The sequence below is a fragment of the Prionailurus bengalensis genome, chromosome D2 (genome assembly GCF_016509475.1).
Source record: "Prionailurus bengalensis isolate Pbe53 chromosome D2, Fcat_Pben_1.1_paternal_pri, whole genome shotgun sequence".
Lineage (NCBI taxonomy): Eukaryota > Metazoa > Chordata > Mammalia > Carnivora > Felidae > Prionailurus > Prionailurus bengalensis.
The window spans coordinates 51,904,447-51,931,937 of NC_057351.1; the positions used below are offsets into that span (position 1 = coordinate 51,904,447).

At 39.0% G+C, this 27,491-nt stretch overlaps 1 protein-coding gene across 1 annotated transcript in view; it reads left to right on the forward strand.

The window, feature by feature from the left end:
• BTAF1 (B-TFIID TATA-box binding protein associated factor 1) overlaps window positions 1-25,386 on the forward strand; it is a 121,769-nt gene extending 96,383 nt beyond the window's left edge. Inside the window, exons 29-38 of the mRNA XM_043596971.1 lie at window positions 6,973-7,050; window positions 7,179-7,308; window positions 9,761-9,902; window positions 9,991-10,121; window positions 12,032-12,157; window positions 13,746-13,898; window positions 19,653-19,864; window positions 21,303-21,462; window positions 21,841-22,011; window positions 23,825-25,386. Coding sequence (XP_043452906.1) covers window positions 6,973-7,050; window positions 7,179-7,308; window positions 9,761-9,902; window positions 9,991-10,121; window positions 12,032-12,157; window positions 13,746-13,898; window positions 19,653-19,864; window positions 21,303-21,462; window positions 21,841-22,011; window positions 23,825-23,968 — 1,447 coding nt within the window. The 3' untranslated portion in view covers window positions 23,969-25,386. The remainder of the gene's footprint in view (window positions 1-6,972; window positions 7,051-7,178; window positions 7,309-9,760; window positions 9,903-9,990; window positions 10,122-12,031; window positions 12,158-13,745; window positions 13,899-19,652; window positions 19,865-21,302; window positions 21,463-21,840; window positions 22,012-23,824) is intronic.
• Window positions 25,387-27,491: the final 2,105 nt, after the last annotated feature.

Consider the following 27,491-nt stretch of genomic DNA (forward strand, 5'->3'; position numbering starts at 1 on the left):
AATTGTTTGTATTTCTGTGGTGGTGGTAGTGATCTCTCTTGTTTCATTTGTGATTTTGAGTCCTTTCTTTTTTCTTTCTGATAAGTCTGGCTAGGGGGTTATCAATTTTATTAATTTTTTCAAAGAACCAGCTCTTAGTTTCACTGATCTGTTCTCTTGGTCTTTTTTTTTTTTTTTAATGTTTATTTACTTTTGAAAGAAAGAGCAGGAACAGGGGAAGGACAGAGAGAGAGGGAGACATAGAATCTGAAGCAGGCTCCAGGCTCCAAGCTGTCAAGCACAGAACCTGACGTGGGGCTCAATTCCACAAAGTGCGAGATCATGACCTGACTGAAGTTGGATGCTCAACTGACTGAGCCACCCAGGCACCCCAGATTTTGTTTGTTTCTCTGTTGTTCATTCTGGTGGCTTTAGGCTTTATTTGCTATTCCTTTTCTAGCTCCTTTAGGTGTAAGGTTAGGTTGTATATTTGTGACATTTTTTATTTCTTGAGGTGAGCTTGTATTACAGTATAGTTCCCTGTTCGAATTGCCTTTGCTGCATCCCAAAGGTTTTGGACCGTCATGTTTTCATTTTCATTTGCTTCCATGTATTTTTTAATTTTTTCTCTAATTTCTTATTTAACCCATTCATTCTTTAGTAGGATGTTCTTTAACCTCCATGTATTTGAGGGCTTTGCACGTTTTTTCTTGTGGTTGATTTCAAGTTCCATAATGCTGTGGTCTGAAAATATGCATGTTGTGATCTCGATTTTTTTGTACTTGTTGAGGATTGATTTGTGATGCAGTATGTGATCTGTTCTGGAGACTGTTCCATGTTCATTCAAGAAGAATGTGTATTTTGCTTTAGGATGAAACATCTGAATATATTTGTTAAGTCCATCTGGTCCAGTGAGTCATTCAAAGCCATTATTTCCTTGTTGATTTTCTGCTTGGATGATCTGTCCATTGCTGTAAGTGGGGTGTTAAAATTCCCTACTATAATTGTATTATCAGTGAGTTTATGTTTGTTACAATTGATTGGGTACCTCCAAGCTGGGAGCATAAATATTCATAATTGTTAGATATTCTTGATGCATAGACTCCTTAATTCTGATATAGTGCCTTTCTTTATCTCTTGTTACAATCTTTGTTTTAAAATCTATTTGTCTGATATAAGTGTGGCTACTCTGGCTTTCTTTTGACTTCCATTAGCATGATAGATGATCCTCCATCCCCTCACTTTCAGTCTGCACGTGTCTTTAGGTCTAAAATGAGTCTCTTGCAGAGAGCATATAGATGGAGTATGGGTTTTTTTTATATATACATTTTGATACCCTGTGCCTTTTGATTGGAGCATTTAGTCCATTTACATTCAGTTTAGCACACTGAAAATATCGTGCCAATTCTTTCTGGCCTGCCAAGTTTCAAAAGAGGGATCAGTCACGAGTCTTATAGGTCTCCTTTATATGTGAGGGCACGTTTATCCCTTGCTGCTTTCAGAATTTTCTCTTTATCCTTGTATTTTGCCAGTTTCACTATGATATGTCGTGCAGAAGATCAATTCAAGTTACGTCTGAAGGGAGTTCTCTGTGCCTCTTGGATTTCAATGCCTTTTTCCTTCCCCAGTTCAGGGAAGTTCTCAGCTATAATTTCTTCAAGTACCCCTTCAGCACCTTTCCCTCTCTCTTCCTCCTCTGGGATACCAATTATGCGTATATTATTTCTTTTTAGTGTATCACTTAGTTCTCTAATTTTCCCCTCATACTCCTGGATTTTTTTATCTCTCTTTCTCTCAGCTTCCTCTTTTTCCATAACTTTATCTTCTAGTTCACCTATTCTCTCCTCTGCCTCTTCAATCCGAGCTGTCGTCATTTCCATTTTGTTTTGCATTTCGTTTAAAGCGCTTTTCAGCTCCTCGTGACTGTTCCTTAGTCCCTTGATCTCTATAGCAAGAGATTCTCTGCTGTCGTCTATACTGTTTTCAAGCCCAGCGATTAATTTTATGACTATTATTCTAAATTCACTTTCTGTTATATTATTTAAATCCTTTTTGATCAGTTCATTAGCTGTTGTTATTTCCTGGAGATTCTTCTGAGGGGAATTCTTCTGCTTGGTCATTTTGGATAGTCCCTGGAGTGGTGAGGACCTGCAGGGCACTTCCCCTGTGCTGTGGTGTATAACACAGTCAGACCTGATGTCTGGTCCCAGCCCACTGCTGGGGCCACAGACAGACTGGTGTGTGCCTTCTCTTCCCCTCTCCTAGGGGCGGGATTCACTGTGGGGTGGCGTGGCCGTCTGGGCTACTTGCACACTGCCAGGCTTGTGGTGCTGGGGATCTGGCGTATTAGCTGGGGTGGGTAGGCAAGGTGCACGGGGGCAGGAGGGGCAGGCGTAGCTCGCTTCTCCTTAGGTGATCCACTTCAGGAGGGGCCCTGTGGCAGCCGGAGGGAGTCAGATCCGCTGCCGGAGGTTTGGCTCCGCAGAAGCACAGAGTTGGGTGTTTGCGTGGAGCGAGCAAGTTCCCTGGCAGGAACTGGTTCCCTTTGTGATTTTGGCTGGGGGATGGGCGAGGAAGATGGCGCTGGCGACCGCCTTTGTTCCCCGCCAAGCTGAGCTCTGTCGTGGGGTGGGGGTGGGGGGGGCTCAGCAACTCTCCCTCCCTTTGTCCTCCAGCCTTCCCGCTTTCAGAGCAGAGCTGTTAACTTATGACCTCCCAGACGCTAAGTCGCGCTTGCTGTCGGAACACACTCCGGCCGGCCGGCCGGCCCCTCCACTTTTGCAAGCCAGACTCGGGGGCTCTGCTTGGCCAGCAAGCCGCCCCTCCGCCCCGGCTCCCTCCCGCCAGTCCGTGGAGCGTGCACCGCCTCGCCGCCCTTCCTACCCTCTTCCGTGGGCCTCTCGTCTGCGCTTGGCTCCGGAGACTCCGTTCTGCTAATCCTCTGGCGGTTTTCTGGGTTATTTAGGCAGGTGTAGGTGGAATCTAAGTGATCAGCAGGACGCGCGGTGAGCCCAGCGTCTTCCTACGCCACCATCTTCTTCCCTCTCCTCTAGTCCATTTACATTCAGAGTGATTATTGGTAGATAAGAATTTAGTGCCATTGTGTTACCTATAAAGTTGGTGTTTCTGGTGATGTTCTCTGTTCCTTTCTAATCTTTGTTGCTTTCCGTCTCCCACTCAAAGAGTCCCGTTTGATACTTCTTGCAGGGCTAGTTTAGTGGTCATGAACTCTAATTTTTGTGTTTGAAGCTCTCTCTTTTATGAATGACAGCCTTGCTGGATAGTGTTCCTAGCTGCATATTTTTCCTATTTAGCATGTTGAGTATATCAAGCCACATTCCTTCTGGCCTGACAGAAGAGGTCTGCTGTGAACCTAATCTGTCTTCCCTTGTAGGTTAATGGCTTTTTTCCCCCTTGTTGCTTTCAGGATTCTTTCCTTTTCTGTGTATTTTGTGAATTTGACTATGATATTTTTTATTATGGTCCTGCTTTTGTTGAATTGTTGTACCTCTTGAATTGTGATGTCTCTGTCCTTCCCCAGATAAGGGAAGTTTTCAGTTATAATTTGTTCAGATAAACCTTCTCTCTTTTCCCCTCTCTTCTTCTGGGACTCCTATGATAGGAATATTATTTTGCCTTAAGGCATTGCCTGAATTCTACATCCATGATCCAATATTTTTCTTTTCCTCTTCTTTTCAGCTTCATTATTTTCCATAATGTTTTCTTTTATATTACTGATTCATTCCCTTGCTTCATCTGTCCTTGTTGTCATTGCAGCCAGTCTGTTTTGCATCTCAGTTCTAGCTTTTTTTTTTCTTTCTTTCTTATTTTTAAAAAATGTTTGTTTAGGGGCGCCTGGGTGGCTCAGTCGATTAAGCCTCTGACTTCACCTCAGGTCACAATCTCACGGTCTGTGAGTTCGAGCCCCACATTGGGCTCTGGGCTGATGGCTCAGAGCCTGGAGCCTGCTTCCAATTCTGTGTCTCCCTCTCTCTCTGCCTCTCCCCCGTTCATGCTCTGTCTCTCTCTGTCTCAAAAATAAATAAACATTAACAAATAAATAAATAAAATGTTTGTTTATTCTTGAGAGAGAGGGAGACAGAGCACGAGCAGGGGAGGGTCACAGGGAGGGAAACACAGAATGCAAAGTAGGCTCCAGGCTCTGAGCTGTGAGTACAGAGCCCAACATGGGGTTCGAAACCACGAACCATGAGATTATGACCTGAACCGAAGTCGGACGCTCAACCGACTGAGCCACCCAGGTGTCCCTCAGTTATAGCATTTTTATTTTCAGCCTGACTAGCTTTTTGTTCTTTTATCTCTGCGTTAAGGAATTATCTAGTATCTTCTATGATTTTCTCAAGCCCAACTAGTATCCTTAATGTTGTTATTTTAAATTCTGGTTCAGGCATTTTACCTATATCTCTTTTGATTAATTCCCTGTTCTTTCTCTTCTTTCTTTTGGTGTTAATTCCTCAGTCTTGTCATCTTGTCTAGGTTACTGTTTTTGTGTATGTGTGTGTGTGTGATTGTTAGGAAAGCCTGCTATAGCCTCCTCCTGAGAGTAATGGGAATGTTAAGAAAAGATCCTATAGTGTTTTGGGCCTGGTGCTTCAGGAGGTGTTTCAGAGTGTGCAGTCTACTGTTGTATTTTGGCTCCTCCTTTCCTCAAGTCAGTTCTTTACAGAGTTTCTTTTTGCCTGCAGTGGAGGGATGTTTGGACCTTGTCCACTGTGTGGCAAGTTTTAACTAGGTGTGTTTTGGTCTCCCTGTGAAAAGAACTGTACCTCTTTCCCGTAGAACTGAGGCTTTGCAGCATTCTGTGATCAGTAGAGTTGGTGTGTGTGAGAGCTTTGTGCTGGTCTTCTGGGTGAGGGACCTGCTGCGCTGATTCTGAGGCACCTTGCCCAAATGGAGATGCACCTGCAGGGTGCAGGGGGGCAGTACTTGGTGTAAGCAGTCTCTGTTGGGGAGTGCTGTATAGCTCACTGAAGTGGGTCATGCTGATGGGCAGGGGTGAAGTGGCGTCATCCTGCGCTCTCGTCTTCACAGCAGGGAGTTCGTGCCTGCCATTCTTCAGGAAGCCCTCACAAAAGAGCAAACAATCACCCCTCTTATGTCCCCAACTTCTGTCAGATCCCTGCCTTCACTCTGTGTCCATGCTGTCTGCCTGTCAGTGGCACAGTACTCCTGTGTTCTATTTATCTCAGATGTGTGGCTGAGTTTCAAAACTCCAAATTTTAGAGACCTGCACCAATCCTCTGGGGGAGGGTCTCACCATGCTGTGGCCAGTGGTTTGTCTCAGTAAAGCAGTTGCATGACTGCACAGTGGTTTGTAGTGTATGATAAAGCACAGCAAAAAGCTGGCACCAAGGTTTGCTGCCTTCAGCAGGTGTCTCTATTTCTATGCTAGTGAATAGCTATGCTAGGGCAGCACATTGGCACAGCCAGTTCTTGTACCCTAAGAGGCTGTGCCATCATTCTCAAATGCACTTCAGGAAGGGCAACTGTTTCTCCCTGTGTGACCCAGGGCATCCTCAGACTACACTGCCCACTCCCAGGCCTCCACCCTCCCTCCCCACCAGAGCACTGCTAAGGCCACGACCCCAGCGATGGTGGGGACTTCTAAAAGTAGTCAGCCCCTCTCCTTTTCCCAGTCAGTGATGTGGGGAAAGAATTTTTTTGTGCAATCCTCTCTGCACTATTGCATCCTCTCTTTCTCTCCTTTTCCAGTGTTCAGGGCTCCCTCCCCTCTGCAGCACCTGCTGCTCTTTTCTCCCCCAGATCAATTCTCTATAGCTCCTACCTTCCATGATATGGCCATTTTTCTACCTGTAGATGTGCAATTTGGTCTCTCTGCCCTAGGATCAATTTCTTGGGTGTTCAGAATGATTTGATAGTTATCCAGCTGTGTTTGAGGGACAAGGCAAGCTTAGGGCCCCCTACTTTTCCACCATCTTAACTCTAGTCCTTCAGTTCATCTTTTAAAGCATGGATAGTCATAGGTTGCTGATTAGTCCATAAATTTGCCACCCCTCTGTATTTATAATAGCTAACACATATTCAGCATTTATTAGCTAGGCATTATTCTTAGTAGTTTTACATTTATGTAAAATTGTGTATTGTGTATTCTCACAGTCACCACATGAGGTATGGTTATTAATTTTGTTCTCTGTTGGCAGATAGAAGTCTAATAAAACATGGGGCCTGGGTCTAAGGTCACTCAGCTAATTAAATAGGCAACAGCTTACACTCTTATAAAGAATTTACTATAGTGTCTTTAGTTAGAATTTATTCATTTACAAACTTAAGCAAACAGGAAGTCCGTTTATTCACTAACTTTGAGAATTTCAGGGGTGAATTCTTGCTTCAGGTACATCTAAATTGCTCTCATTTGCTCTTCCTCTTGATACATAACTTGTTTTGTTGGTCTGTGCATTCAATGAATAAGATGACGATAAACAGTCTGAGGCCCACATTCACCTAACTTGGCAACTGTCGTGAACAGAGATCTTCCCTCTCCCATCATGAATATATCAATACTAGAAATGACTAACTGCTTTGGGTCATGCTCCCAAACCAGTCTTTATGGTCAGGGGGTAAAATATTGTGAATGGCCCAACCTGATTCAGTGTTTCATCTCTTTGGTGATTATGGGGACATGTGATTGATGGCTTCCCCTCACCCCCCAGCACAAAATAGTGCCTTCAAGGAAGAGGTGTGAGCACATAAAGTTACAGTGTCCACTACATTTTGAATCAGGTACCCATCTCTTTTCTAATCGGACTGAGTTAGGCTAACAAGGCCAAATCAAAAGAAGAACGGTCTTCAGGTATCAGGGTCATGGATGTAGAATAAGCAGAAAAGAATGCTGGGCTTAGTAGGCACATTGAAAACACCTTGTAAGACGGTAGCTGTAGTTTCCCTCTTTGAAACTCTATTACAGACTTTGCAGGTTCCTCATTTCCCAATCTTACTTATTTTTAAATGCAGGTTACAGCATCAAGTAAAAAGGCACAATCTGATAGTGGCTTCATATGATGTTGTGAGGAATGACATAGATTTCTTTAGGTAAGAATTAAAATTTTTTTCTTTAGAAAAATTTACAAAGAGTGTTAATATTTTCCTGTCTGAAAGACTTTATATAGTTCCTGCAATATATTAAAAGGTGCTAAATTTTTTTGTTTATTCTCCCTTAGAAATATTAAATTTAACTACTGTATTCTTGATGAAGGCCATGTCATCAAAAATGGAAAAACAAAATTGTCAAAAGCTGTAAAACAACTGACTGCTAATTATAGGATTATTCTTTCTGGAACACCAATCCAGGTAATTATTTACTGTTCTCCCCCACTGTTTGCCATGTGGAAAGAAGGTTTGACATTTGGCAGTGAATTAAAGACACGTTTTTCCGCCTGCCTGCTCCCTCCCTCCTTTCCTTCCTTCCTTCCTCTCTTCCTTATTTCCTTCCTTCCTCCCCCCTTCCTTCCTTCCTTCCTCCCTCCCTCCTTCCCTTCCCTTCCCTTCCCTTCCCTTCCTTCCTTCCATTTATAGGAATAAATTCCAGTAGTTCATTTGGTTCATAATGGCTCATTTGATATGTAATAGCATCTGAGCAAACCAGGTTTTTTTTTTTTTTTTTTTAAACATTTTATGTATTTTTGAGACAGAGAGAGACAGAGCATGAACGGGGGAGGGGCAGAGAGAGGGAGACACAGAATTGGAAGTAGGCTCCAGGCTCTGAGCCATCAGCCCAGAGCCCGACGCGGGGCTCGAACTCACGGACCGCGAGATCGTGACCTGAGCCGAAGTCGGCCGCCCAACCGACTGAGCCACCCAGGCGCCCCAGCAAACCAGGTTTTAAAAGCAATATGAAGAGCACTGGATGGTGTATGGAATTTCTGAATCACTATATTGTACAACTGATACTAATACAACACCGCATGTTAACTATACTAGAATTAAAATAGTAAAATGTGATTTTAGGGTATGTAAATTGAAGTCTTGTGTCCAAAATATGGGAAACTAGTCAGACTTTATTCCACACTGGCCATTCTACTTCTGTGGTATTACACCACAGTCTGATTTAATGTTGAAAACTTAGAGCTGGTTCATAGGGGAATCATCATATAGTAGAGGTGTGAATACCTGGAGTTAAGAGAAAATTGGAAAAGATTGTAGAAGGTTGTATTGGAAAAGGAAAGAGATGGGTAAATTTATAGAAGTCTTCTGATACTTTTGAGAGATTCTGTTATCTTCCAGGGGAACTGGCTGCAAATGTTCACACCTAACTTGGATAGCCAACTCTGGTGGGAAAATACCCTTCATCATTCTCCAGTTAGTGGAATGGTGAACACCAAGTGACCTCTAAGATTCCTTCTGACGCTAAAAAAAATCAACAGTTCTTAGCTTACATCTTTGTTACTTTTCTTGTAAATTTATTTTTGTTAATGGACTGATAGAAGTATTAGGGTTTTTGATCATTAAGTGAACACTTAATTGTTCACAATATTACTTTCACACCAAGTTTGGGTTTTTTGTTTCCTTAAAGGCCCTCTTTCTTTCTGCCCTCCCATCCTGAACATTTTAGCTCTGAAGCTATAAGGGTTTCTGCACTGAAGACCCATGGTAGCCTGGAGTTAGGAGGCAGAGCCTAAGTGGGATTAGAAGGGTATCCATATGGCAGGGCAGCCCACCATAATGAATCATAGCCTGAGCAGGGTGAAGAGGGCTTCTGGAAGTGGGTAAGGTGGTGGGTTGGTACCTTAGGATCCAAACATATTGAGAATGCATCCAAAATGAAAAAGTGCTGATTTCTTTTTTTTACAAATGAAACTTCAGTAGTAGAATTGGAAAGAACCTTTGCCTGTTCCTTATTACTTTGAATACTGGATAGATTTGACCTATAACCAAACTCTTCTAGGTTTCCTTAAGAAACGGTGATGTTGGGGGCACCTGGGTGGCTCAGTTGGTTAAGCGTCCGACTTCGGCTTAGGTCATGATCTCATGGTTTGTGAGTTCGAGCCCCGCGTCGGGCTCTGTGCTGACAGCTCGGAGCCTGGAGCCTGATTCGGATTCTGTGTCTCCCTCTCTCTCTGCCCCTCCCCCACTCTCACTCTCTCTCTCTCTCAAAAATAAATAAGCATTTAAAAAATAATTTAAAAAAATATTTTTTTTTCAACGTTTATTTATTTTTGGGACAGAGAGAGACAGAGCATGAACGGGGGTGGGGCAGAGAGAGAGGGAGACACAGAATCGGAAACAGGCTCCAGGCTCTGAGCCATCAGCCCAGAGCCTGACGCGGGGCTCGAACTCACGGACCGCGAGATCGTGACCTGGCTGAAGTCGGACGCTTAACCGACTGCGCCACCCAGGCGCCCCCAAAAATAATTTTTTTTAAATAAAAAAAGAAATGGTGATGTTGGCCAAATTCTTTAAATCTTGATGTTACGTTTACTGTCAAAGGTAAAAGAATCAGAAGCATATTCATCTTTCTGCTTTTCTATTTATTGCTTGATAGATGCCACCAGTAGGATTTACACACTATGGACCAAGGCTTATTCTGGTGGAGGAGACTTCAAAATTCTCTCCAGATAGGATAGAATATTTCCTTCAGGGATACTGATATGAATTTTCTCAAATTAAAACACAGACCATATGTATAAAAATGTAGTTGATTACCCCTCATGTATGTCCTCATAATGGGCTTTCATTAATATTCCAAGTGTAAGGAAATCATCCCAGTACAAAAGATTAACTAGTGTTCCTTTTTTATATTCAGAATAACGTTTTGGAGCTGTGGTCATTATTTGATTTCCTCATGCCAGGATTTTTGGGGACTGAACGCCAGTTTGCTGCTCGATATGGTAAACCTATATTAGCAAGTAGGGATGCTCGAAGCTCTAGTCGAGAACAAGAAGCAGGTATGAAAACTATATAATTATATACTATACAAGTGAATATAACTTATTCCTATCTTTTTTGAAGCTGTTTTCTCTTACTCTTTAACAGGTGTTCTTGCAATGGATGCACTCCACCGCCAAGTCCTGCCGTTTCTTTTGAGAAGAATGAAAGAAGATGTTTTGCAGGATCTTCCACCCAAAATTATTCAAGACTACTATTGTACTCTTAGTCCTCTCCAGGTTAGAAATCCAGTGATTGTGGTTGTTGGTGGTATGTTTATTAGGAGAGTGCTTTGAATAAGCCACAAAAATATTGAATAAAGGGGATTAGACTTTGGCTTTTATCACTCCAATCTAGCTTCTACTTTGATAGACTTTAGGACTATTCTGTTTCAAAGAGAGAGAGCTAGGACCTGAATGAATCTCTTTGGACGTGTGGATATACATTTGGATAAGTGCATTTGAATATGGCATTAAAACAAAAGCAAGTATCATAGTTGCTTTCTTATATGTCAAATTAATCGGAAAAGTTGCAAGGTTAATCTGATGATGAAATGAGCCAGTGTTTATAAGGGCCAGAAATCTGCCTGTAATGTCATATCTTCACAACAGCATTATCGGTATTGTCAGTCCCCATTTTTGCAAACAAAGAAAGGAAAGTTCAGAAAAATTAAGTAAGTTGCTCAAGATTATATAGCTAATATATATCAGGACTGAGTTTCAAACCTGGGAAGTGGGACCTCATCCCTCTAAAAGTATTAACTGCATTGCCAGTAAATTTTTGAAATAAGACTGAGCTTTTGCACAGATCTAATTTTGTACAGAGACTATTATCAAAGGAATTTATTGTATGCCTTTCCTTATATAGTATTTTGTAAGGGGAAACCATTCCTTGTATTAGGGAGACATGGCCTATATAATCAGAGTTTTCTTTTAACCTTACGTTCTGGGTTAGTATGCATCAATCCATTTCAGTATTTTGATTTAGTATGGTAAAATGAATAAAAGATAAACAGGTACACCCAGAAACTTCTTTCTTCTCCTCCCTCTATAACTTGAGTTTAGAGCTTAGCAGCACACTAATCTAAATGCTGAGAGCTATGTGATCACTTATATTATCTATGTCATATATCTGGGCCTCCATTTCTCATGTATAGAAATTGGACTAGTATTTTTGAAAGGAATATTTTAGGAGCAATTAGCTGAAGACTTTTTGAAGTAAATACAATAAAGAAAAGGTGCCATATGAAAAAAAAAAATCCATGGTAGGGGTGCGTGGTTGGCTCAATCAGTAGAGCATGCAACTCTTGATCTCAGGGTTGTGAGTTCACACCCCATGTTGGGTATACAGATTAAAATGAAATCTTTAAAAAAGAAAATCCATGGTATATGCCAGTGGTATAAAACATTTAAGTGGCCTGGAGGAGGAGCTGGGAGGGAAGTGACATTTGGCTTTACTTAGCATCCACAGGTTTTTATATTCTGACTTCTATTCTTTAGCACTCTAGATTTTCTTTTCTTTCATATTGTTTTAGCATGCACAAGGCAGGAACCAGGACCCTTAGGTAATGTTTTAACTTTTAGGAGTTCTCCTTTTAGGTAGCAGTAGTATTCTTTTACTTCTCTGTACTTTTTTTTTTTTAAGTTTTATTTACATAAGTAATCTATATACCCAATTTGGGGCTTGAACTCATGACCCTGAGATCAAGAGTTGCATGCTCTACTGACGGAGCCAACCAGGCACTTCAGCAGAAGTATTTTTTAAAACTTGGTCTCTTGGAATGTACCTATAGGGTACCACAAAACTTCACTTAGAGAAGATTTTCTCATTTACTTGTAAGGATTCAGGTTCTCTTTTATTGGTAATGTATTTATCTTCCTCAACAGAGTGGAAAAATTGAGTCTAAGACTATTTGACTAGTTTTTAATATTTTAGCATCCAAGTTTAATGTGCTACACTTGTTTTCTAAATGTAATTTTAAAGGAATTTACCAAGATGCAGTGGATAATTTGTAATCATTAGTGAAGCATAGGTATTATAATTTCTTTAATGAGGGCTGGTTTAAATTATTGCTCTTACTGTCATTTGCTAGCTATGTTTTTGAACAATTGAAAATAAATATACTTCTTTTGCGGGGGCAATTTTACAGGTTCAGCTCTATGAGGATTTTGCTAAGTCTCGTGCTAAGTGTGACGTTGATGAAACAGTTTCTTCAGCTGCACTCTCTGAAGAAACTGAAAAACCAAAGCTTAAAGCCACAGGCCATGTATTCCAGGTATAGATTATAATCTCTTTTTTAATTCTTCAAGAATCATGTTCTTCAGTGCAGCAATTTTTACATGGAATACTGAAATGTGGGTTTATTTAAATTTTTTTCAGTATTGTGTATACATTCTTGAAAATAGAGAAGAGTACTAATTTATTTCCATAGTTATAATTAATAAGTAATTTAATACTAAAATATACAAAATGTAATATTTTTTGTATATTGCCAGTAAAGAGTTTTAGAGAATATTTTGCTTTACATTAAAAAAAATATTGGAATGCCTGCTATAGGGCAATAACTTTTGTAAGCTCAGGGGTGGAAAAAGCAGTGGAAAAAACAGACTCCTTCCCTAGAGTATGGGGTTATGCAGTGTAAGAGTTGGGTGGATTGGTTTCTAGTAGAGAGATCAGGGGCAGCCTCACTGAGAAGGTGACACCTAAGCAGAGATCTGAAGGAGGATTGAGGCATGCAGATACGTGGAGGGGAAGCGATTCCAGACAGAGGATACCAAAAGTACAGAAGTCATGAGACAGGTGCTGCCTCATGTGCTCAAGGGAATTGCAAATTAAAAAGATAAAGTGTCAGCTTAGGCTTTCTGTCCCTTTTGAAATATTCCACAATAGAACCCCCCCCCCCCACTTCCCTTGCCACCAATAAATTAAATAATGTAACATTTTGAAGACAGAAGAGGGGTAAAGGGCTTATACCTCTCCCAGTTTCTATTATCGTGTCCAGCCGTTTCTTGAGCCTTGTCAGTGGAGCTTTTTGTTTGTTTTTCATTTTTTTTTAATGTTTATTTATTTTTGAGAGAGAGAGAGAGCGAGAGCGAGCGAGCAGGGGAGGGGCAGAGAGAGGGAGACACAGAATCCAAAGCAGGCTCCAGGCTCTGAGCTGTCAGCACAGAGCCCAATGCAGGGCTCGAACTCACGAACTGTAAGATCATGACCTGAGCCGAAGTCGGGCACTCAAGTGACTGAGCCACTCAGTGCCCCTAGAGCTTTCCAATACAAAATTCAAAACCCAAATCATAAGCCAAGTAAAAGGCAAGAGAGAAAGAATGTGGCAAAATTAGAGAAAAGAAAGAAGGACCCTATAGGGTTCTGATTCTTAAACACACCCACTTGAAATAACCACCTTGCTCTGCCTTCTCCTCTCCCTGACTTGCTGAATTAGAATACTGTGTAGGGGAGAGATATGCAGATTTATAAGGTCCTCAAGAAATTTTTATACCCACTGAAGTTTGAGAAACCCTTAGGAAATCTTTAGGAAATGTTGCCTTATTCCAGAAGCATCTGTAAGCATTATCCCACTTTGGGCAGGAAAGAGGTCTTTCTGCCATGAGAAGTTCATTGTCTAGTGAGGGAGAGAGACACAAACTGTACAATTGATGCAATAAATGCTCTCATACACTTCACACAAGAAGCACAGATGAAGGCGTCACAGATGAGACATTGAACTGATTCATGAAGAATGAGTAGGAGGAGCAAGAAGAGGACAAAGGGCATTTTCTATGGATAGAGTAGAAATAGGAAAAGTTACTAAGATGTAGACATTTGTGGTATGTATGGACTTGCATATACTTTTTCCCCCCTTAAAGGCATTACAGTACTTACGTAAACTGTGCAACCATCCAGCATTAGTCTTGACACCTCAACATCCAGAGTTCAAGAGTACTACTGAAAAACTGGCAATTCAGAATTCTTCTCTTCATGATATTCAACATGCCCCTAAACTCTCAGCTTTGAAACAAGTAAGTAGGTTTCATGAATGTTCGATGTGTGTTACACATTCTTGATCTGTAACACTGTATAAATATACTTTTCCAAAATAGTACAGATGTGTATGCCATTTATTTTTTAATTTGGTTCAATTTTTGGTACAGCTTTTTTAGAAACTGTGGTAAATATGTATAGTATAATATATACCATTACTTTCTTCTAACCCCTGGTAACCTCTAGTCCACTTTATATCTGTATGAATTTACCTGTTCTAAATATTTAATGTAAGTGGAATCATACAATATTTGTACTTTTGTGACTGGCTTATTTCACTTGGTTTTCTTTTTTTAGTTTATTTTTTTTGAGAGAGTGCGTGCCTGTACGTGCATGAACAGGGGAGAGGCAGAGAGAGAAGTAGAGAATCCCAAACAAGATCCACACTATCAACGTAGAGCCTGATGCAGGGCTCATTCTCATAAACCATGAGATCATGACCTGAGCAGAAATCAAGAGTTAGATGCTTAGCTAACTGAGCCACCCAGGCACCCCTCAATTGGTTTTCAAGGTTCATTTGTGTTGTACTATGTATTAGTACTTCATTTTTATAGCTGAATAACATTCCATTATTATTATTATTATTATGTATATACCACATTTGTTTAGTCTTTTTTTTCTTTTTTTAGTTTGTTTTGAGAGAGAGAACACAAGTGGGGGAGGGATGGAGAGAAAGAGAAACAATCCCAAGTGGCAGAGTCCAGTGCGGGGCTTGAAATCATGAACTGTGAAATCATGACCTGAACCCAGATCAAGAGTTGGACACTTAACCAACTGAGCCACCCAGGCATCCCAAATCTTGTCATGTGTTGATGAACAATGGTTGTTTCCACCTTTTTGGCTATTGTGAATAATACTGCAGCGAACGTTGGCTTGTAAGTGTCAGTTTAAGCCCCTCTTTTTAGTTCTTTTGGATGAACTAAACCTAGGAGTGGAATTGCTGGATCATCTACCAATTCAGTGTTTAACTTTTTCAGGAACTGCCAGAATGTTTTCCACAATGGCTGTTCCATTTACATTTCCATCAGCAATGTGCCATGATTCCAATTTCTCCACATCCTAGCCAATGCGTAGTTTACTATTTTTTTTTTTATTGCAGCCATCCCAGTAGGTATGAAATGCTAGCTCATTGTTGAAAATGCCGTTTAACTTTGGATCATTTTTTTTTTAATTTTTTTTCAACGTTTTTTATTTTTGAGACAGAGAGAGACAGAGCATGAACGGGGGAGGGGCAGAGAGAGAGGGAGACACAGAATCGGAAACAGGCTCCAGGCTCCGAGCCATCAGCCCAGAGCCTGACGCGGGGCTCGAACTCATGGACCGTGAGATCGTGACCTGGCTGAAGTCGGATGCTTAACGACTGCGCCACCCAGGCACCCCAAACTTTGGATCATTTTTAAATTGTCTTTTGGTTGAATTTTAAGACGACTTTTTTTCTTTTCTTTTTTTTTTTTTTTAAGTTTATTTAATTATTTTGAGAGAGCGTGCATGAGCAGGGTAGGGACAGCGAGAAAGGGAGAGAACCCTAATAAGCAGGCTCCATGCTATCAGCATGAAGCCCTACGTGGGGCTCAATCTCATGAACCACGAGGTCATGACCTGGGCCAAAATCAAGAGTTGGACACTCAACTGACTGAGCCACCCAGGTGCCCTTAAGAGTTCTTTTATATTCTAGGCATTAAGCCCTTATCAGATACATAATTTTGCAAATATTTTCCCCCATTCTGTAGATTGTTATTTGACTTTCTTTAGTAATGTGTTCCATGGTTTCTGATGAGAAATCCAATGTTGATCTTACAGAGGATCCCCTTTACATGATGAATTCACTTTTTTTCTTGCTGCTTTTCAGATTCTCTTTCAATAGTTTGATTATAATATTTGTCAATGTGTATCTCTGAGTTTTTTTGGGAGCTGCCTACTCTGCCATTTTCTTCATGTCGCTGTCTTAGTGTAGCTTTCAAAAACAGAATTTTTGAAAATTCTAAGATTTCAGAAATAAATATATCAGAAATAATTGGTTCTTAAAAGAAACAATTGCAAGCACCAAATGTTAAAACTAACACCATTTAGTTCTAACTAGTCTTAAAAATTAAGAGCTTACTAAAAAAAAAAATTAAGAGCTTACTGTAAAATGTGGACTTTAGTCATTGTTTTTGCTTTCTGTAGTTATTCTGGCCTAAATTTCATGAAGAATAACTAATAAATGAAGATACTAGGTTTCACATGGGTTAGTATAGAAAATGTTATATAATGACATATATGACATCCAGGTATGTATCTTTATATCACTAAATGTAAAACACTGGATTTTTATCATAAAATGATAGAATGAGTATTGCTTTTACATTGTCTGTAAATGGAATCATTTTCTTATTTGGCCAAACTAATTTTGTACATAAAATGTTCATGATTTTCTTAACATAGCTGATAAAGTTATAAGATATACTTAGTCAAGGAATCAGCTAATTAGATTTCCAAAATCATTTGCATTTCATCCACACTTTAGTTATATTATAGGCTTTAAATTATTTTTAGTTTATCTTTTTGCACATTTTTCTCTGCAGTTATTACTTAAACTGATCTCTCATTTTAGAAGCTTATTGTCACTCTGAAGTTGAAGTGTCTGGAATTAAGATGCTTAGGAACTGTACAATTTAGGCCCAGATTGTTTCTGGCCATACTTCTAAGACTTTTGTAGAATCCATCTTTTCCATTTTCTCAGTTCTTTTCAGCCATTCGGAACAAAAGTTCTGTCTTAGGGGAGAGAAAACAAGCTTGCTTTCATCTAAAATATGTCTGTTCTCTGAATTACGGGAGAAGTCTTATTTGCTTTTTAAAAATCTGGCACTAGAAATACAGAAACCTGTATATCAGCAAGTACTAGTCCCAGAATTATCTAATAATGCCAGAATTTTTAAATTTCAGGATACTGAAATGATGAACTCAAACTGTAGGTGAAATTTAACAGAGATAAGCAAAGTCAATTTTAAAAGACTTAGATACAGGGGCGCCTGGGTGGCGCAGTCGGTTAAGTGTCCGACTTCAGCCAGGTCATGATCTCGCGGTCCGTGAGTTCGAGCCCCGCGTCAGGCTCTGGGCTGATGGCTCGGAGCCTGGAGCCTGTTTCCGATTCTGTGTCTCCCTCTCTCTCTGCCCCTCCCCCGTTCATGCTCTGTCTCTCTCTGTCCCAAAAATAAATAAACGTTGAAAAAAAAAAATTTAAAAAAGACTTAGATACAGGGGCGCCTGGGTTTGTGAGTTCAAGCCCCAGGATCCTCTGTCTCCGTCTCTCTCTGCCCCTTCCCTGCTCGCACACGCACATGCAAAAATAATAAATAAAAACATTAATTGGCGAACATTTCACAGAATAAAGTTGAGTTTGATGGTAGGTTCACTGTAAACCTACTGTATGAATTAGTTGCCGGTAAATAAATCTTGTATGATCTTGGGTTGGATTAATAACAGTGGAATAATGGCCAAAATGAGGGCATCATAGATTCACTGTGTTTTATACCAGTCACACCAAATTTTGAGTATCATTTAGAGTTCTGGGCACTATAAGTGGAAGATCAAAAAAGAATCCAGAAACTGTTTTACCCCAGGGTTTTCAAGCTATTCCTCACATAATTTAGCCTGTGCTGAAGTTAGGGCAAGATAAAATTAAATTGCTCTCTAGGGAGGCAGCTGGCCTCTCAGATACCCATATCAAGTGGCTCTGGTAACCATTTTCTAGAGAATAGTAATCAACTCTTCAAGGCTGCAAACTAGATTTTGTCAGAATACTTGGAGTTCATCAGTCTTCTCAGGGCAAACTCAGGTTATAAGAGATTATTGGGAAAGCCAGAATGCCATTTCTGCTGCCAGACAAGAATATTTATGCCAAATGATATATCCATACATCCAGTAGGATAGCTACCTGGAAGAAGATACTAGGAAGATTGTATGGTAAGTGTGGACTTGGAGACAAAGTCTTAGGTGGACGTTCTTAAAGTGACTGGTTGTGAGGTTTGATGTTGCTGCCTAAGGGACTAAAGATAATTGAATGTGTGTGACACAGACATTCTGATAAATTCTCTTCAGAACTCCTCTTTTATAGAAACTATATAGAATGTTCCACTGATGATATCACATTTCTTTATACTGGGCACCACCTAGTTATACTCTCCTAAAACACCTCTGATTTTTAAAAATCAACTTAGCTTAAATAGTAATCTGATTACAGACTTAGGGGCAAGAGATAGAGGTAATTACATTTATCAGATTTCTTTATTCCATCTAGAGGAATTCCTTGGTAGTATACCATATGTATACTCTCTATCAAGGAGGGAGGAAAAGCTTAAGGCAGTCTAATTAAAATTTACAATTTAAGGGCTGCAAAGGTAGAAGAGAAAGAACATTTGTTCTTCCCCTAGGATCAAATTATGACAACACTTAAAACAATGATGACGGTACATAGGAAGTGTTGCGTACCAGTTAAGCTCATTAGAAACTCAACGCCCAAAGCTTTTATTGGGTCTGATCCTGTAGACTCCCTCTGCCTAGTATGTACCAAAATTCTAGACTCCCAGAAAGAAAGCAGGTCTCAGCATAATCCTATTGTTTGCATAACAGTTTAAGCACAGTAGCCACCCTTATCAGGTAGAAAACAATGGGCAGACTCTCAAAACCCAAGTTTTAAGACTTCTGTCAGCCAAGGACAGACCTTGCAAGCTGGGCTTTCTAAGAAAAGCTTTTCCAGTCTGTTATGTTATAACTTTTTTTCTGCATAATATTCTGAGAGTTTTACCTGGAACTTGGGAGTTTGCTTGGATTTTGGTTATAAGTAACCTTCATTAGTAGAAAGGAGAAAGCATCCTGTGTTGAGGTCTTACATTTTGGGCAGAATTCACTATCTTAAGGTCCTTAGGGATGAAGATTAATACTAGGCATTTTAGTTTCACAAACAGATACAAACATTGTTCTCTTGGATTTTGTTCATTTAGTTCTTTTTCTTTTTTTTTTAAGTTTATTTTTGAGTTTTTTTTTAAGTTTATTAAGTTTATTTTTTAAGTTTATTTTTTTAAGTTTATTTTAAGAGAGTACACACGAGTGGGGGAGGGGCAGGGAGAGAGAATCCAAAGCTGCCAGCACAGAGCCCAATGCAGGGCTCAGACTCACAAACAGTGAGATCAAGACCTGAGCCATATTCCCAAGTCAGATGCTTAACCGGCTGAGCCACCCAGGCACATTTATTTATTGTAGCTGCTATGTGCCAGGCACTGAACAATTTAAGTAGGCAGGAAGTACAAAAGATCTATAGCAGCATGGTTCTTGCTGTTAAAAATCTTGGTTGATAATTCTTTCTTTTTTGTAATTTTGATTTTGGCCAGATTTAGCTGCATTGTTTTCTTTATACTCTGTTCTTTTATAACTTTTCATGAACTGTTTTGCTTAAGGATCATCTTTTTCAGTAAACATTTATTGAGACTCTAGTGAGCCTCAAGTAACTCAGGAAGGGGGAGAAGGACCTGTTAGAGAATCTCCTGAAGAGGTAACCAGGAGATTCTAAGCCTGAGCACCTCAAAACTAGTTCCAGAGGCTTCAGGATGACAGATTACAGCTCAGAGTGCTAATGTGCTTTCCAGGTGACAGATAAGTTTAACCTTTTCTTAGCATAAGGGGAAGTATTTGTCACAGTGAGATTGATTATACTTTATTAAACACCTGTATAACAACTGATTCTTTTTTTCAAGTTGCTGTTGGACTGTGGTTTGGGAAATGGCAGCACTTCAGAGAGTGGCACAGAGTCTGTTGTGGCCCAGCACAGGATACTGATCTTCTGTCAGCTTAAAAGCATGCTTGATATAGTAGAACATGATCTTCTCAAACCTCACTTACCCTCTGTCACTTATCTGAGATTAGATGGCAGCATACCTCCTGGTCAGAGGCATTCCATTGTTTCACGGTAAGTGGCTTCTAAAACTCTTAGAAATCAAGCTATAGTCAGTTATCACTGATAGAGAAGTTTGCCTCATGAAACATTGTTTGGCTAAATATCTGCACATGTGTTTTGTTACTGTATAATTCAGCCCAACTAAATCATTTTTAAAATTTAGAACTCCAAAAATATAATTGAATAGTTTTAGTTTTTAAAAAAAAAAGTGTGACAGTGTTAGGGAGGCACTATGAAGGGCTTGGAAGAAATTTAAGGCATCAACAAAAAGTAGAGACAACTACTTTCCCCCCTCACCTTTTTTTGGGAGTTAGGGTAGGAAGAAGCAAAACAGATGGCTTAGCTAAGATCTCTGACTGATCCCTGTGTGTGTCTCTGCCGAGAACAAGTTGGAAGCTGGCCCAGGTAGGAAGCCGAATTGGTGAGTGTGGTATTTCTTTTATTTTTTTAAGTAGGCTCCACATCCAGCGTGGAGCCCAACACGGGGTTCAAACTCAACAACCCTGAGATCAAGACCTGAGCTGAGATCAGGAGTCAGACGCTTAGCCACCTGAGACACTCAGTCATCTCCAGTGTGGTGTTCAGGTGTGGTTTGCATTCTGTGCTTTAGAAACCTCAGGGGTTGGGTTTTTAAATGCAGATTCCTAGGTTCTGTCCCAGACCTGCTGACTTCTAAGAGTGAGCATTTTTTCGTGAGCGTCCTTGAGAGATTGTTAAGCACAGTAGTATTAGAAACCTACAAAGGGGCTTTGGAGGTAGGCAGACCCAGCTTTGACTCCTGACTCTAGACATGTTCTGTTGGTCCTGTTTATCAAAAATAAGGACAGTAATAATATCTTTATACAGCTTTTTAAACAAATACCATAATGTATATAAAGTCTAAAGCCCCACCTTTTGATTCATAGTGAGAATGTAATAAGTGGTAGCTTGGCAATAATGTTTCTAGAAGCTATTAGATGTCAAAACACAATTGTAGCAAGCACCTCATTCTCTAATTTTCCTGACTGATCTAGCCTTTTCCCCAATTCTTCTCTTCTGTCTCCACATGTTAAAGGTTCATAGTTGGGTTTTGTCTCATTAGTGTTTAATTACATTTTTGCAATTTACTCTTTATCTGGCATCCTAAAACACAACCCAGACTTATTTCTGTTTGTGAAATATCTGAAATGTTCTAGAATATATTCTTTCTACTGTTGAAGGTGTTATGTATATTTTAAAAAAATGTCCACATCATATATTTTTAAGTAAGCTTTATGCCCAGTGTGGGGTTTGAACTCAAAACCCTGAGATCAAGAGTTGCATGCTCTGCCAACTGAGCCAGGCAGGTGCACCTTTATCATAGATTTTTAAAGCAGTGTTCTCATTTGTGCTATTTGTTATTTAACAGTCCAGTTTGTTATAGAAACCTTAGAAATGTATTAATTTTATTTTTTAATATCTATACTTTTAGGTTTAACAATGATCCATCCATAGATGTTCTTTTACTTACAACTCATGTTGGTGGCCTAGGGCTTAACTTAACTGGCGCTGACACGGTAGTATTTGTGGAGCACGACTGGAATCCTATGCGTGATCTACAAGCCATGGACCGGGCCCATCGCATTGGGCAGGTAAAAAGTCATCACTGACCAGTGTTCACTTCTGCACTGGGGAAAATAACCCATCCCAAAAAAGACAGGGAGCCTTGGTTTAAGTTCCTTCTCTGACGCTGAGTGTTGTGACCTTAGGCAAGTTACCTAATACTGTGCCACCACTTCCTCATGCATTAAATAAGGTACTTGTGCTGAGGAAACCTTGGATACTGTCCATTCCTAATATTCTCTGCAAAATGATAAGATTTGAAGCTCATTAAGCCAGGTAAAGAAAGAAAACCCAACCTTAATTAGATACAAGTACTTAGTTAAGGTATGCAAGCCCCCCGACTTGGTGAACCTCAAAGTTTATCAGTTTATTTGTGCTGCAGCTGCTTAACTTCTTTTTTCATTCAGAAACGTGTGGTTAACGTATACCGATTGATAACCAGAGGAACGTTGGAAGAGAAAATAATGGGTTTGCAAAAATTTAAGATGAACATCGCGAATACTGTGATTAGCCAGGAGAATTCTAGTTTGCAGAGTATGGGGACAGATCAACTTCTTGATCTGTTTACTCTTGATAAGGTAAAGAACTTATACAAACTTATACAATTTGCTTTATCTTTAAGGTGTTCACAAACTTCTGGGACTGCCTGGTGAATGTTTTAGAGTGAGTGGCAAAAGGCATTCACTTTAGTATTAAGTAGGCAACCCTTTGAGGGGATTTTTGATGTCTAAATAAAATTCTTCAGGATACTAAGGGATGTTTGAAGTTTGGACTTCCTGATGGCCATCTTTAGTGTTTTGCCTCAAGATTTTTTTTAGCCCTTTCCTGCTAAAAGACAACTATCACTGGAGTCAGCTAGACCTGGGTCTGTGTTTTTTGCCCTGCCTCCGATTAACTAGTGACCTTAGGCAAATTAACTTCTTCCCTCAGAGACATCTTTGCTCTTGGGAGGATAAAAATGTCTGTATCACTGCATGGTTGTGAAGGGAAAATGAAATGGTATATGTAAGCACTTAGAAAGGGTACCTAGTAGAGATTCTCAAAAATCATAGATAGCCATTATTGTTACTGTGGATGATGGAACTAATACATTGGATAACAATCCATAATCAAAGGATGCAGCAGCCAGAAGTATTATTCAGTCTAATAATGTAGAACTTAATAGGATTGGATTTAAAGTCCTGCATAGGTTCAGGAAGTCAAATGTACACACAGTATAAATTATGGTGAGAAGTGGCCTTATATAATCAAACTAGCTTTAATAACAGAATTGTAATGTTCAAATATGAAAGAAAGTAGTTCCATTACAGCTCACATTTAGAATATTATGTCTGGTGCTAGGTGCTACATTTTAAACAGTAATTAATTAAGTCCTCAAGAGATAGCCAGATGGAGGCAGGTTCTTCGGTCATGTCATATAAGTAAGGCTGAACAAGATATGTATAACCTAGAAAAGAGGAGGCTCAAAGAAACCTAGATTGCTATTTTTTTTTAACGTTTGCTTATTTTTGAGAGAGTTGGAGAGGGTCAGAGAGAAAGGGAGACAGAGGATCCAAAGCAGTCTCTGCGCTATCAATGCAGGGCTTGAACTCACCAACAGTGAGATTATGACTTGAGCCCAAGTCAGACAGTTAACCGACTGAGTCCCCCGGGTGCCCCTGGATTGCTATTTTCAAATAGTTTTTATTCTGTTTGAAAAAATATTCTTATGGGTGACTTTCAGCGAGCAGAACTGTGCTTAGCGGATGTTCTAGGGAAGCAAAAGCTATTACCATAAAGGATCCTATTGTGACATTTGGCAAAATTTGAACATGGACTATATCACATAGGTGTTAAGTTCCCTTAATTTGATCATTATACTTTGGTTATGTCAGAGAACATCCTTATTCTTAAAAATACAGGTTGATTTTGGGGCACCTGGGTGGCTCAGTTGGTTAAGTATCTGACTTTGGCTCAGGTCATGATCTTGCAGTTCTTGAGTTTGAGCCCCACGTCAGGCTCTATGCTGACAGCTCAGAGTCTGGAGCCAGCTTCAGATTCTGTGTCTCCCTCTCTCTCAAAAATAAATAAACATTAAAAAAAAAAAAAAAAAAGAATACAGGCTAAATCCTATCTAGGGATAAAAAGGCATAATATCCACAACTTAAATGCTGATAATTTATATATTTAATATATACATATACAATTAATGAGGTCTTTGGAATGTTCTTATAATTCTTCTATAATCTTGAAATTCTTCCTAAATAAAAAGCTTAAAATAAAATTGTTAGGAGATCATGAACTTGCACATTGCTTGAGGTGTTTAATTCTAATGAATGAGTGCAATGTTAGGAACTATAATTTCTGAAGTTAATAATCTTTCACTTTATCTTTCTGCCAATTTTTTTTAAGGATGGCAAAGCAGAAAAGGCCGACACCTCTACTTCTGGAAAAGCAAGTATGAAATCAGTCCTTGAAAACCTGAGTGATCTTTGGGATCAAGAGCAATATGATTCAGAGTACAGCCTGGAAAATTTTATGCATTCTCTCAAGTAACTATCAAATATTGTAAATGCAATTGCTGCTAGTTCAGTTACATTTCTGCTGATATTCAGCAAATTTCAAAGTTTATGGTGAACTTTTAGCTCAATGTGTAAATAGATCTGAAGAATATTCAGCATAACGCTGGTTCTTGTTTCACTGGGGGGAACAAGTTATTCTCAAATATTTGCACTGTATTAAATTTAAATGTTAATGTGAAATGGTTTAAATTTTACGTGCTGAATAGCTGCAGAGCAGAGGAACCAAACCAGGTTTACATGTGCTACCATGAGGTGTTCTTACTGGGAACGAGCCTCCTGTCTTTACATAGTCCCTTTGTGCAGGATAATATCCATGAGTACTTTAGTGTTCATGTACATTTTTTCTTTTAAATAGAACTTGTTTTTATAAATGATTAAAAACAGGGCTTTTTTTTTTTTATAAAAGCCTTAATGAGCCATAATTTTAAGAATAATGACTACAATATTGGTCACTCTTAGAACATGAAAATCTTAGACAATGAATTGAACCTGGCCCTTGGTGGAAACCTTTATATATTTAATGCAGATGCATAGTGTTTTTCAAATCTTTAACATCATTTTGTCAACTTTTAAAATGTATCAACTATTCTAAATACAGGTAATGGTCTATTTAAGGCTATCATAACATCCTATTAAGAGGGTGTTTTTAAATTTATCTAATGGCTAGGATATAGCCCGATTCAGAGAACATATGTACTCAATAGGTTTCAATCACATATATATATATATAATATATTTTTTGTAACTATGAACATATACAGTTTTCCAGAAGTAGATTTTACACTGTTTAGAATTCCAAACCTATGGTGAAAAGACTGTTTATTGTAGTAATGCATGACTGAAGCATAAAAGGGAGAAATAAATCCTTTATATACACAAACATACATAAATACACATATCTATATGCACAGATGTACCTATCCTGCATCCTACAAGGTGCTTGGTATTGGCACTAAAATCATGTAGATATAATGGGCAGCAATAATAATTGGGCATGAAGCTGATTAGTGTTAGAAAAGTGAGCCTCAATGGTGAGGGTGGGTATATGTGTATAGATATGCATGTATGTGTATGTATATAATTTTATAAATTTCACACATAAATTAATACATGCCTGTGTGCATATATATGTATGGGATATATTTGTATATACATGTACAGGTAATAAACATCCCCAAGGTTTGTGGCTGGCCATACACATAGGCATCGGTTTATAAACCATCAGACCTCAGCTGTAAAATAACAACTTTTTTGTTTAAAATCATTAAAGTTATACTGTTCTGCAGCATTTAGACATGGACATTTGTCACATTTCAGTAGCTTTGACAACCATACTATAACATTAAATCTAGCATTCCATGGAGAATAAAAAATAAGATTGAAACTGTAAAATATATGCACTGTGTGTTATTTGTAGGAAATATCACTAGAAGAAGAAAAAGAAATTACTAGTTCACATATAAAAGTTTTAAAAAGCTCAACACTTTCCTTACTAAATGGTTATTTCTCCATTGTTTAGGATTTAAATTCAGATTGTAGAAGAGCAAGAGGAAACTCTTATCTAGAACATCCATTGTACCTAGCACTGGGTAGCTTGAACAAGTCTACCTGAGTTTAATTTTTATTATTATTTGCTGTTTCCATAAGCCAGCTATTTAACATAGCTCATAGTAACTGATATTTTCTAAGACTACATAGGCAGCAATATATAGACAGGAAGGGGCACACCATAAAAGTTAAAGGTCTTTTTCCAGTTTGAAAGGTCAGATAGGCTGGAAGTTAGAATTATATTTTGTTTTGTTTTGGTCATTTTCATCTCAGAGTTTTTTTAAGTTTATTTGAGAGAGCAAGGTGTGAGTGGAAGAGGGGCAGAGAGAGAGAGAGGATCCCAAGGAGGCTCCACGCTGTCAGTGCAGAGCCCAGTGCAGGGCTCCATCTCAGGAACCGTGAGATCATGACCCAAGCCAAGATCAAGAGTCAGATGATTAACCGACTAAGCCACCCAGGTACCCCAAGAGTAAAATGTTTCTAGAAGCCCAGGCAGGAAAATGATAAATGATTGTCTCTCGGTGGAAAAAGAAGGGTCGGAGGTCAGAGGAAGACTTAGTGTGACTATAACATTAAAAAAATAACCATTTGAATTAAATCATACATTCCAGCTTTCCAAATAAAAACACAAACAGGTAATAAGTGTTTTCAATCAAGTGATCCATTTACAGTCACAATAGTATAGCTGAAGAGTAATGGATACATAGGGAAAACTGAACTGAGTAGTGAGTGATTAAAGATTTTTACAGCTGTTAATTTTGTGGAGTTATAAGGATGTGGTAGTTAACATTTTTTAAAAAGTGTGCATGTGGGAACAAAAGCATAAAAGAATGTTGATAATATTTTAAGCTGAGTAATGGGTTCATGGATAGCCATTGTACTAGTTCCCTTTTTGTGTGTCTATTTTTAACTTGAAATTTTCGATAATTATCAGTCATCAGTTTTTCCTTTATGAAAAGCTTACGTTTTTAGCACTAAAGAAACATTAAAATTTGGGGTTCTGGATATAATTTTGTTTACGTATCCACAAAAATTTCTCCAAAAATTATTCTAGTCTTTCAACAAGAGCCTATAATGTAACAAGAGTGAAAGTCTCTGATGTTGAGACTGAATGAACCAGTAAAGTATAGCCTTATTCCTTCTGGATTGTCATATAAGCTTATTCAAAAGTAAACACTTCTAATAACACCACACACACACACACACACACATATATATATATATATATATATATATATATAAAGTTTTATAAAATATTCTAAAAAGTGAAGCTGTTTGAGAACACAACCACTTAGAGGCAAAAGTGGTGTAACTATAAGAGTGTAATAGAAATTATAGAAAAGCAGCTACTGTTCCATTACATATCGGTTACAGATATTTAATCCTAATTGTATATGTCCTAATTAAGGATAGACCTCAATTTCCTAGAATACACACTGGCATTGGTGTAATCTAAAGTGAAATTGATTGCAGGAACATCTATTATCAAGTGCCCAAGCACTCCGTGTCAATCTATAAAGCAAAAAGTTGAGTTCTGCCAGTTAATACAAAATGTTTGCTATTCACACAAATCAGTGTTAGTCCTCATCTCTAAGATGACAAAAATTGCCTCCTACTTCAAGAAAGACTTCCTATAGAAATTAAAACCACAATAAGATGCCACCTCACACCAGTCAGAATGACTAACATTAACAACTCCGGCAACAACAGATGCTGGAGAGGATGCGGAGAAAGAGGATCTCTTTTGCATTGTTGGTGGGAATGCAAGCTGGTACAGCCACTCTGGAAAACAGTATGCAGGTTCCTCAAAAAACTAAAAATACAACTACCCTACAACCCAGCAATTGTACTACTGGGCGTTTATCCAAGGGATACACGTATGCTGTTTCGAAGGGGCACATGCACCCCCATGTTTATAGCAGCACTATCAACAATAGCCAGAGTATGGA